Source organism: Varroa jacobsoni, unplaced genomic scaffold (assembly GCF_002532875.2).
Source record: "Varroa jacobsoni isolate VJ856 unplaced genomic scaffold, vjacob_1.0 scaffold_1097, whole genome shotgun sequence".
NCBI lineage: Eukaryota > Metazoa > Arthropoda > Arachnida > Mesostigmata > Varroidae > Varroa > Varroa jacobsoni.
The window spans coordinates 135-11919 of NW_019213999.1; the positions used below are offsets into that span (position 1 = coordinate 135).

Consider the following 11785-nt stretch of genomic DNA (forward strand, 5'->3'; position numbering starts at 1 on the left):
CTAACACAAATTCATCGTTCAGGTAGATTAAAGATAGGACAATTTAATAAAATAAAATGTGGGACTTTCCCTCTAAGGCCGATCTATTTGTATCTCTAGTATCTTCAAAGTGCGCCTCGTTATTTATATAGTTCAAGTTCCTATTAACGTATATTATGTTAAATTCAAATTCACCTACATTTTCTTCTGGTTGCCCGCCGCGCAGAGTTCATTAAGAGATTTGTTGGCATCAACTGCTATCGATCACTTTTCAAGACCGTCATCGTTGGATAAGTTGTGCCTTTACCCCCATCTGCCAGTCATACTTACGTTTTCTACATGCATTGACCATTCAGTCACTCTACATAACATAATTAGCACTCATAGGAAACATGACAAGCTGGTACCGCCAGTCAATACGTGACCGAAAAGCCGGTTAAATAAAAATAAAATTTAAAAAAGGCCCCAAATACTGAGACAACATGACTGCGCCTCAGACCGGCCATTTTAAATAATGCCATCTTTCTTTCTCCTGCCTTTTCAACCTCCCTCTACCAGTTCCACTTCGAAGGACTGCCATGAGAGATACCCCCCCCCCCCCTTCCCACGACAAATACTGCGTGAACGGAGGCACTTTCCTCTAGTGAAGATTCAACGGATAAGAAGATACCATCCATATGGGCCACGTAGTTCACTTTACAATGGGTGGAAACGCCGAATCTGTTGATCGAACAGCACTATCAATTGCAACTGGGCTGTGTCCAATTCCTTCGGCTATCTAAGTAAATATCTTCATTCAACGCCTTAATAGTTCCTTCTAGTCGCTAGCTGAGAAATGCTTGCCAAGAAGCTTCATCATGCCGAACATCCGAATTCGTTTTTGGCCAAAAACCTTCTGCAGCTGCGCATCAAGGATGGCGAACTGGCGGTTTTTCGGATCTAACAGGTCACGCTCCTTAACTATTGCATACATCTTTTTGACGACTTCGTTGCGTGCCATATGGTCTTCGCCCATTACCTCCGCAAGATCTGCAGACAGTTTAAGCTTTTTGAGGTAGCCCGTCGTTTTCCCACCTTTTCCGCCCGCAGCGCTACCTCCGCCACCTCCCGCTGGCTTACGGCCTTTGGCGGAGCCATTCGAGGTTCGCTTCTTCTTTTTATGCCCATCGTCCTGCGACAATCATTTGCGACAAAAACAATAAATAAAAAAAAGTTAACGTCACTTAATGCCCATGTATTTAGCGTCGACAGCTCTAAACCCAACGAAAGGAAAACTGCATAAATTACATGCAAAATACGCTTAATATATCGAAAAGTGTATTTTACCCTAATTTGCCCGATAATGTATTAAAAAAATGGAATACATGTAAATAAAAGAAATGAATGTCCAATAATTATATCCCGCGATGACGAGAGTTATAAAAATGCGTTGTCATCGGTGATAGACGCACCGAATCATCGTCATAGTCGTCATCACCATCATCCTCGTCAGACTCAGAGTCTTTCGGTCGCTTTTTTGTCGTCGCCTTACGCGCCCGTTTCTTTGAGCTCTCGTCGTCATCCGATTGATCTGACTGTTCCGAATTCTCCTGATTCTTCTCGGCAGCTTCGGTCAGCGCATCCATGAGGATCTTATCAATTTCCTGTTTGCGGTCAGAGAAATCGTAGTTGAACGTTTCGTTGAGGTGCTCGCGCACTTTCTTTTTGTTGATCGTCGTGAGGTCTGCACCAGCAAGAAATCCTGAAAGTGCGAAAACAAAAAATAACAACAGCCATCAAGTAATAAAATCTATGCACCAGAAAACTGAATTAGAATTGCTTCGGGGAACTCGAAGAAATCGCATGCTGTTGATGATAGGGCGACTTTTGTGGTATTGTAAATAAAACGATGTAAAAATTCAGATTTCAAAATGTGAGGACCCGTATCTATAATAAGAAAAAATGTAACGGTTGCAACAGAAAAGCCTGATTTAAAAGTTCAGCCTAACAGAGAATAAGTATCGATTATTGATTGTTACACGACCCGAACACGTGAATCAAATTTGTTTAACGATATTCTACGGGTAACTTGTCCTGAAAGCATATGGAAGACCGTTTAAGAAGCTTTTTAGAAAATTAATATAAAAAAAAACAGTTAATTACGTAAACACCTAAATGTACACAAAATCTACCTATGGTAACTGGAGCCTTGTAGAACAAATACAGCAAATTACTAACTTCCATTGCGAATTACTAAAGATTAACTTACACTAGTCTGAAACTTGACAAATAGGACTAGTATCATCTAGACCTGCTTTATTCGTAAAACTCGGCGCTATTGATTGCATGTGGGCATCCGACACAACTTCGGCGGCAAACAGTACCAAACGTGGAAAGGTTTAGTAAAGCCGGCATATCTATCTGAAAATACACAAGCCTGCATTCCAACACAATTACTACGCTTAATGTGTTGAAACCGGACAAGATAATCGGCAGCAGTGACGCCAAAACAAAGTTTTCGGTACATGACTTTCTTGGCAACTCAAATCACACGTTGCACGATATAGCACACGAAAACAGCAAGTAAGCGCATCTCGCTTGCGCCTAACAAAACTCAATGAAGTCCTGCTAGATGTAAAGTCATTGTTCCGAAATGTGTTCTCGCTGAGCGAAAACAAATCAGCTTACCTACAGTACAGTGGATTTCGACGTTTTTAAGACCGCTTAATACTAGGAATTATACGAATCTTAATAACACAAATGCTCAAGGAATCTGCTGGATGCTATGCTACCGTTTGAAAAACGCTTGCAGTATATGATACCCAAGCAAACATGTCAACCTCAGCTAGTGCTAGCTACTACCCCCCTGTCAGTCTGTCCGTAGCTTCGCGTCGTCAGCGCCACAGGGATAAGGCAGGAAGGACTCCTTCTAGACACACGCTAAAGGACTCGAGTTGTTATATTAAGTACTCGGCCGGGAAACCAAAATAGCTGGGGAAGTCTAAACCATAGCACGAATCCAGAAGCACGGGAGTCTCACAAACAATGATAGGAGACCCGGTCTCGGCGGCTGCGACCCTCACCTTCATCATCATCATATCATCACCTCGGTCATCACAGTATACAGCAGTAGCTTGAAAATGCTTATACCCACGCTTAGACCCTCTCTTAGTGAACTCGAGTAGCAAAAGATCAGGCGGCTCTCTGCTGGCCTCCTTAAATTTACTTTCCCTTCTTCAGTGTCTGTTTGTCCCTCCGTCCACCAATCGAGACTCAAGAAAAAGGGAAATGGACAAAAGGAACATCCTTTTCTCAGCCCAGTGCCAGAATAGAAGCAGAGGGAGCTGCCTTTTCTCTATTTCGTACTATATTTTGTATTATTCTGTGCGACACTATCGGCAATGCCACAATAGAGCTGAGACGGATCACGCCGCGACAAAGTACACCACTAAGAAAATCATGAAACCAATCGCTGTATCTATCAGGTGGCGCCTGTAACGCTGATCAGATGGGATAGCGTTTGTCGAGTAGGTTAAGCAGCGTAGGCTACTACGGCCGTTAGTTGGCGCAGTTGCATTGCGCTACACGATGAATTTTGACATCTTTACTATTATCTAATATGAAACCATAAAAAAGACCACTTTAAGTAAAATCATTTACGATGACAACATTACCAATTCACAAAGTCGTCCTCATGAAGTTACGAAAATGTACTACATGTTGAAAATAACTATTTGGCCTTTGCTCTGTTTTATCGCATAGCACTGACCTCGTAATAGGCGTTGAGAAAGATTTCATCAAACAAAAATAACCACGGCGCGCAATGTCACTAAATAAAACTATCGATTAGTAGAAGTACAGCCTGGAATACGTTACTAGAACAATATCCCTAAATTGCCACGGTTATGCACAGCTAGCGAGTGTGACATCAAGAGGGCAGGCTTTTGGCTATTAATATACACCAACTGTTTACTAGTGGCTGCTAGGAGTATACGCGCCATGAACGATCGCCATGATAACGATTATTCGAAAGCAACAACAACTTAACAAAGGTAACTTAATAAAACAACAGGATGTTGCTACAGCGTCGCAGCAGCTCTTGTGGGGGTCAAGATGATCACGCAAAGTGATTATTACATGCAGCGCTTTAAATTTGAATATAAAACGTATTAAGCTGTCATTCAAAAACGTATTTATGTGAAAAATAATACCACTTTTAACCGTGACCTTGTACAGCCACTTTGTTATAAAATGTAAAACGGATATATATAAACACTGGTTGCACCCCATTTTGTTGAACGTAAATTTTCTACTGAATAGGCAGTTAATCAGTTTGTGTTCCCAACAGACCCTCCAGTCTCTCGTCATGTTTTATTTAGCTTCGTTGAATCTACCGAAGTTTGCCACAGTTAACACTAGTATCGCCAAACACTGAAACAAATATCGATGTATATATAAATATTCCTGCGATAACCACGGGAAGTAATAAATATTCCTTAAAACTAGACTTTCTTCGGGATTGAAGGCCTTCAAATGTTAAGAAAGCAACACTACCGAGATACCATTCAGTGGGATTTTGTCTAAACAGAGGTTTTTGGTTCTCTTTACTTGTCATCAGCGCTTTGCTCGTTTAGATTGTTTCTGTTTTATTTAACTCCGGTGACGGCACCTGCCCAGTGGACTACGACCGGTCTGTTCTAACCGGGCAAATCACGACATCGACGAAACTAATTACCAAAATATAACTGCCGCCCTCCGATCATCACCTGGAAAGAGCTGGAATCCATTGGAGCGCACTGAATTTGAGGTCAACTGTAGCGAAAAAATAATCACAAACCTTTAACGGCTTGGCAAAGTGCAGCGGTCGAGGTGTCAGCCATGTTGATCGGCGAAAAGTTCCTAACTGTTGTGATTACGAGCAGACGATACGAAGGACCGGAACACCAGACAAGAACACCGTTCTGTTGCTAGACGGGCAAACACACAGGCAACCGTGAGCGAGGGCTGGTTTGATTGTAACGCTTTGGTAGTGCTAGCTAACCGCGGAGTCCTCAAGAATAAACCGGCGAAAGAAGCGCGCGCAAAATTTTACGCCGGCTGCTCCCGGTCAGTGCTCAAACAACTAGCGACCAAAAGTGAAGTTCAATTAGCAAGCGTCATGTCTTCAATGCTAGCGGAACGCAGAACTCCAGTTGTTGACCCTGATTTAGTCAAACGGAACGCACGTAGAAATTAATAGTGGGACATGCTACTTTCGAAAAAGATGACAACGAGTATACTTTTACAAGTTCAATCAAGCATGTGTATAGAAGACGGTGAGAAAAACGACTTAAGGGCATTTTTCGAAGAGTTTTATACTACTGAAATTTTCCAGCTGTGAGCCTGGAGATAAGAAAACCAATTCTCTCAGATTTTTCCAAGGGTTCGAAAGCAGATAATTCGCTAGACATCCGCGAATTCGTACGATCGATGAGTGCGCACGCAGTAGCAATAGATCTTACTGCTGTTCGCAGGCAAATAAGCTAAAATCATGAATATGCCAGACTGAGGGATGTTCACGCAATTTACTAGCGATACTTTTTGTTGTTGGTCCATGATATAGTGAACAAATATTCTGCAGTTCTGCACTTGTTGCTTTACACCAATAATAAATAGAGACAAAGCATGTCATTCAACAAAAACAGGCGAAATTTACTGTAAAGTAAACTGGTATCATCTTCGCGCCATCATAGGAATGGTCAATCAAATGTTGGCAACCTAATTTATTAACGCTACGTTAGATCGAAAAGTCGCTCTAATAATATTAAGTTATTTGTTCGCTTATGGTTTTCTTAAAACGGCCTCTTTGCAAAAAGTAAATAGAACAAATTTTCTAGAGATAGCTCAAACATAATTACCGTATTTAAGCTACAAACGAGATCTAGATCTTCATCGGCTTAAATCGCGGCCTTTATATCTCGATGAGGCAATAGCTGATAAAGCCAAGTGTAACTTCAGCAGCAAGTTCTTTGTAACTTCCCGTCAGAGTAATGAAATCAGTGTATTCTATTTTTAATCAGGGGTTTATATTTTTATTACTTATCAATAAAAATTAATATAACTTCATGGTAAAGCTTAAATAAGTTGCTAATATTAATTACTCATTCGTATTGCTTTCCACAGACATGAACACATGCGTTACAGTACGTGTTTCATCGTAAAAAGTGTTTCTAACAAAAAATGGGTAATTAAGTCTGCACTGAAAGCGGTCACATTTGTCAATTTTATGAGAGGAGCGCATACACTTACCAGCTGGACAGTGAATGACTGAAGTATCGTCTAGTAATGACTTCAGAGTTTGCACTACCGAAAATCCCAGACCTTTCTCAGTCCTCGTAGCCGAGCTCTTGGCTGACAATTATAGCCGATGATATGATATGAGAACAAAGATTTAAGAGTATCAGTTTGCCAACCTCGTAGATTCCACGCTGCCATAATGAATATTAAATTACTAGTTTTCGCTTCGTTTTCTTGCCGGTTCAGAGCTCGTATAATAATTCTTACGTAGTTGAGAATAGGTCTAAATAAGGATTCGATTTACTTATTACTGCTATATATCTTTCCATATCTGACTTTTGGTCCAACGATGCGATTGATAAAAGGCACGGATCTGTTCGACGAGTCATGAGTGCTGAGTGAAGATTTTATAAACAGATAAGGGAGAAAATCGTTGTCAGCCTCGCAGATGGGTATTCCAGATACGCCTGAAGATAAACATAACACTAAGTCCGCATCTACGAGCTAGCGATGTTGTAGTATTAACCGATCTAACGATTTCACTAAGGATGGCATAGTGATGTGATATTAGATGGTCGGCTGTCAATCCATCTGGAAGTGAATTCGTATTTTAGATGTGCATTTATTATCTACTCTATGTGGAATTGTCTCGCTCCGGGTTCGAACACTTAAAAAAAACAACATGGGATTGGCTAATATGGAAGCGTTTCTATCTATGCGCCTAAATATGCACTACTAATTTTTTGGTTGTAATTTCTTTCTTGTTTATTTCTATAACAAAAGTAAGCCTACTGAAGCTCTATCTTCTGCAGTCTATAATATATTCTACGGATAAATGTGCTCAGTAGGTTACTGATAGTATTCTCGGTCATTCGTTCCAAATCCTCCGAAGTTAGGCAGTACTCCATGGATAGCCCTTTGGTGACTTTCTATAGTGGACATTGTATTAATTCAAGCTTGAGCACATTTTGCATCAAAACTCAAAAGCGTTCACTATTGTCTATAGGGAACTGACACGTCGACTCACATGGATTAGTAAAATTTGTATCATAGAACTGACTGAATAAAAACGACGTCTCAATAACGACATTAATTACGCTCTTGTATCTCTTTATATATATTGTACATTTTACCAAACACCTTCGGTGACAGTCGCTTTATTTCTGTATCCAGTGAGAAACTATAGCAGCATGTCTTAAAGCATAACGAATCTATATTTTGTAGACAAAGCCTTCAATAGGCTAATATTCTTGTTCTCGCTACTTCCGTCTTTCTGTGCACTTACTCTGTGCATCGATCGGCGTGTTGGTCATTGTTGGACTTGGTTGGCATGTGTCTCTTTGTATCTGCAATCGTGTTCCTCTCTGGGTTCTGTCTGCCGATATTGTTCCGTTTCAATCAACCGTTCCAAATTTTTAAGTAAAATAAAAAGATCCAAAAATTTCCATAAGTAAACGTTTGTTGCACATTACTTTTTTTTTTTGTTTGTTTGACAAGAACAAATTATCTGCACAGCTACGGGCGCTACTTAATCTGTGAATATGATCATTCAACATTAATATAAGAAGCAAACAAAAAATGTTCAGTAACATTTGATATTTATTATGAAAAGAGTTTAAATTAGCATTGGTTGGTGCTTTGTAACTCTTGATTAGAGCACTAGTATCGTAGGTCTATGCATTTAGATTTAAACAGCTGTCACAGCATTCAGCCCATATTTTTTCGATTTCCTTCACCGCGTCGGTGTTCATCTTTCCAGTCATCCCAGGCCCGTTGTCGCGCCAACTCTTCTGGATCTTCTCGCTCCATCTGCAAACAAAATATTCACGTAATACTAGTATCCACAACGAGTATGAATATATTGTTGCGTATGAGGTTGCATGATAACCAATATTAATATCCTACGAAGGTCGCGCGGTAATGCGATGACCCACCTTATTCTCTTTTTCTGCAGCCTCGTTTTCTATCTCCTGCTGGTTAGCCTCTGGGTTTTCGGCCCATCTCTGCAAGCTATGACCGCCACTAAAAGTTTAGCCACAAAAATATATGTGTAATTTAACCGTCAACCGGTCACGAGCATTCGTTGGGAGAAAATGAGTAAGAAGAAAATCTCAGTCGCGCTAAAAAAAATTGTGAAATAGCGAAACCAAGTTTGGCAGGGCTTTTTTGATTGACGCTTATTAGTAAAACGTATGGCCAGTTAACTCTGGTTTAGGACTAATATATATATATATATATATATATAGAACTGTTAAAGCTGTTTATCAAGCTGTACATCAAACAATCGTTATATACTTGTACTATTAGTCCAAAATTAAGCATCTATACGAGCCGTATTTGAACGTACATCAAAAAGGGTTCACGATTAGGCCAATTCTTGTATACTGAGCATCGATGAAATTGAATTCCAGAATATATTAGTTTTAACAAAATACCATACGTAATTGACATGCCTGACACTAAAGGCATTTTTGATTAGAGTGCCTTACGGGTATTTATTGCACAGAAATACTTGAATGTAGCGATAATAATCGCGATACTTACGGACAGTGGCTGTTCTCGCCGCTCTTTCCATCTTTGCCGTATTTCTGTTCGTAAAACTCATCGACGCTTAGTACCGGTAAGGACGGATAACCGGCGCCGTAGACCTGCAACCGAATACTTGTCTTCAGAATGACAATCAATTTGCTACGATGTAAGTAAATTTTATTACGTATCTGGTATGTACTAGATAGAAACACAAGCTTGATGACGCGACGCAATAAAGAGATTAAATAAGGATCATTCATTTTTCGAGCTATAGATAACTTCTAAAAATCCTATTTTTTCAGATCCAATTTTCATATGGAAAGCTCATAAATAAATACGACAACTAAAAAATGATGATGAATACATTGGTTTTGCTAATTCGAGGAATTCATAGTCTGAATTAGCGAGTTCGATATGTTTACAAAACTGATCCAGATCTATTTAATGTCCTATTGATATCAAACTCACAACTGATATAAGCCGGCAGTAATTATCAAGCTAATATAATAAACTGTGTCCCCAATCTCTTTCAGTGGTCACATAGTACAATCAATAAATTGTTGATCGCTTTATTCATCCTGAGCAAACAAAAAAAGTTTCTTACTTTTTTTTGTTCTGCCGTCTTCGTAATGATAAACGGTTTAAAGGGTCTCTTAGGCGCAGTTTCTTCCTTTGCTTTGGCGTCATTAGGCAGACTGCGTATGTGCTGCAAAATCGCTTTCTCTTGTTCGACAAGGGCTAGCTCATTGACAGCCTTCAAACACCACAATCGAACCAGCGAAAGGTAGTACTCACGAACTTCGTCCTCTGGCGTTGACGTTGCACCGTTCTTTTCAAGACTCTCCTCAAACTCGAGAACGATTGATTCTAACCGTTGTTGTTCTTTGTACCTGAAAAAGATATGGCTAAAATTATACATCTGTTTCTAAAAATCTAAGCCACAAAAAGCCGGAAAAGCTTAAGCTTATAAAATGGCTGCTAGCTTCTACCATGTCTTGTACAATAATATATAGCTAAAAGAAGCAACGGGCGGAAAAATCCGTAGCTATACAGTGAAGCGTATGCTATGATATATATTCTTAATAGCAAAAAAGTATAGTAATGTGCATAAACACTGACATTTCTAGTTCTCATGAATGAGTGTCTGAGGGACTACCTGGCTACCCTTTATAAAAAGCAAGTTTTTTTTCCAGCCACACTAAACTTTCAGTGCATTTATGAGAATATAATCTTGTTGCTTCCTGTTATAGATGGTAACTATACTGAAAAATCATATTCGACGAAACTAGTTATAGTTTTAGCTTTGTTAACCTCTCAATTTTGATGTTCCGCTGGTGTGCAGCATCTACGAGACTCCTGTCCGTTTTCTTTTGCTCCTCCACGTCCCCGTTTTTTTCCTCCCACTTTGTTATGCCGTACTCAGAACACCTCCTATAGACAATGAGTCAAACGTTCATAATGTATCGTTTGCTTATGATATCAGATGGAATTGAAAAGCGTTTATATAAGGTAGTTGTCGGCTACCATAATTAAAATGGTTAATATATAAAATTATCTAAATTATGTGTTAGAACTAATAAAGATTAATTTAAAAAAAAATAATTATATTTCCACGAGAAATAAATATTGAGCTACGTTTGAATAGAGAATCTTCGCTATAACTAAATTTGAAATCATGAAGCTAACTGAAAAGTAAACACACTTTGTCGATTAATATCTAGAATCAATAAAAGACACTTGTACATGTTACTCTTACTTAAGGAAGTCCTTGAAATAGATTTCGCTTTGGTTAATAAGTAGAAGCCTATCGTCCTTTTTGCGTGAACTGAACGAGGCCAAAAGTGCTGGTAACAGAAGAAACTTAAGTACTGGGGTCGCAATCTCCTCGAAGCTTTCGTTCACACTGAACAGGTGCAACTCGTTTACCTAAAACGGATTTGAATGATACAATAATAAAATGAGATAAATTGATTATTAATTTCCAATTTTATCGACTTATCGAAAAAAACTGACACTTCTTCACGAACAGCTACAATCTAAATTTAATCATTGCAGTTATTTCGCTTATAGACAGAACAAGTTGACGTGTTAAAAACAATCCATAGACAAAGCTTTTGTAATCGATATATGCTAGATTAGTGTTTTGTGACAGATTATAATTACGATATCTCAAGTCTATCTGCGTATAATAATAGATACGTACAAGTTCTGTACAGTGTTCTAGCTTTTCTATTGACTCCTTGACCAGCTGGTCATATTTGACGTCTTGCGGGGTAAGATGTTCAATCTCTTGGGCGGCGTTTAGTGCAAACTTAAACAAAACGTCCAAGGAGATTGTTTCTTGATTCTGTTCCATCACAGCAGAGATTCCGGAGAAAGAGATAGATTGGCAATGCTGATTACTCACGCAGCTAAATACAGAAACATATAAATCCATTAATTCTATCACTCTTTAACATGTTTAAACATAGTGAGTTATTATATTGCACTCGCACGTCACATACTTTACTCGGCTCGATTACTGCATGTAGTAAATCATTTGAGCTTTCGAAACCTTTCGTAATAGAACAATTTGTGTAAGCAGGCACATGATACAACATAAAATAGACCTAATGTATGAATCTGTTATTATCAAACAACATTTGGGGTCATAGTAATGTTATGACTCAATATTAAGCGAAGCTCCAGCCATAACCAAAAACCCACTAGGTAGTTGATGTAAGTTGTTTCTCCAAAGTTTGTTCTCCAAAGGCTCTGTTTCTAATTGCTGACGAAACCAGACTTATTGGGGCAGAGAACGTAAAAAGCATACAGTCTAATTACGTAATCCGATTTTCCTCCACTCACGTTCACTGCACGCAGCCCCTGGCGATTTACGTGGTAGCAACTTAATAAGCGCACTGTCAACAATTCGAACACGGCTGACTCCGGCAACGGCACTTGTGTTTGTAAACAGATAGCTCGAATGCGGCCGGTTATCAACCTGCGGGGGCGCGACATCCATTTACTTCCAAATAAACCC

General features: G+C 39.3%; 2 protein-coding genes across 4 annotated transcripts; both read right to left on the reverse strand.

The window, feature by feature from the left end:
• Positions 1-379: 379 nt before the first annotated feature.
• Positions 380-5796, reverse strand: LOC111266574 (uncharacterized). The gene is made up of 3 exons (XM_022844162.2): positions 4796-5796; positions 1431-1720; positions 380-1150 (listed from the first exon to the last, which is right to left on the reverse strand). The coding sequence occupies exons 1-3, from the start codon at positions 4836-4838 to the stop codon at positions 797-799; spliced, it is 687 nt and encodes a 228-aa protein (XP_022699897.1). The 5' UTR covers positions 4839-5796; the 3' UTR covers positions 380-796.
• Positions 5797-7815: 2019 nt separating this feature from the next.
• Tap42 (immunoglobulin binding protein Tap42) lies at positions 7816-11711 on the reverse strand. 3 transcript variants are annotated; one of them, XM_022844159.2, is made up of 8 exons: positions 11611-11711; positions 10967-11174; positions 10520-10689; positions 10075-10194; positions 9368-9653; positions 8779-8882; positions 8169-8256; positions 7816-8043 (listed from the first exon to the last, which is right to left on the reverse strand). In XM_022844159.2, the coding sequence occupies exons 2-8, from the start codon at positions 11117-11119 to the stop codon at positions 7942-7944; spliced, it is 1023 nt and encodes a 340-aa protein (XP_022699894.1). In that variant the 5' UTR covers positions 11120-11174; positions 11611-11711; the 3' UTR covers positions 7816-7941. The 3 variants fall into 3 exon arrangements, with proteins under 3 accessions (XP_022699894.1, XP_022699891.1, XP_022699892.1); XM_022844156.2 differs by having other exon boundaries at positions 11470-11684; XM_022844157.2 differs by lacking the exon at positions 8169-8256 and having other exon boundaries at positions 11470-11684.
• Positions 11712-11785: the final 74 nt, after the last annotated feature.

What these genes read in the sequence shown, in the direction of transcription:
- Tap42 (XM_022844156.2), bottom strand. Translation starts at nt 11,573, where the DNA reads ATGCTTTTTACGTTCTCTGCCCCAATAAGTCTGGTTTCGTCAGCAATT. An exon ending in TATTTCAAGGACTTCCTTAA is followed by an intron (nt 10,195 to 10,519) that starts GTAAGAGTAACA and finishes CATTGTCTATAG; the next exon opens with GAGGTGTTCTGAGTACGGCA. An exon ending in CGGAACATCAAAATTGAGAG is followed by an intron (nt 9,654 to 10,074) that starts GTTAACAAAGCT and finishes TATCTTTTTCAG; the next exon opens with GTACAAAGAACAACAACGGT.
- LOC111266574 (XM_022844162.2), bottom strand. Translation starts at nt 4,838, where the DNA reads ATGGCTGACACCTCGACCGCTGCACTTTGCCAAGCCGTTAAAG. An exon ending in ACTTTGCCAAGCCGTTAAAG is followed by an intron (nt 1,721 to 4,795) that starts GTTTGTGATTAT and finishes TCGCACTTTCAG; the next exon opens with GATTTCTTGCTGGTGCAGAC. An exon ending in ACGACTATGACGATGATTCG is followed by an intron (nt 1,151 to 1,430) that starts GTGCGTCTATCA and finishes TGATTGTCGCAG; the next exon opens with GACGATGGGCATAAAAAGAA.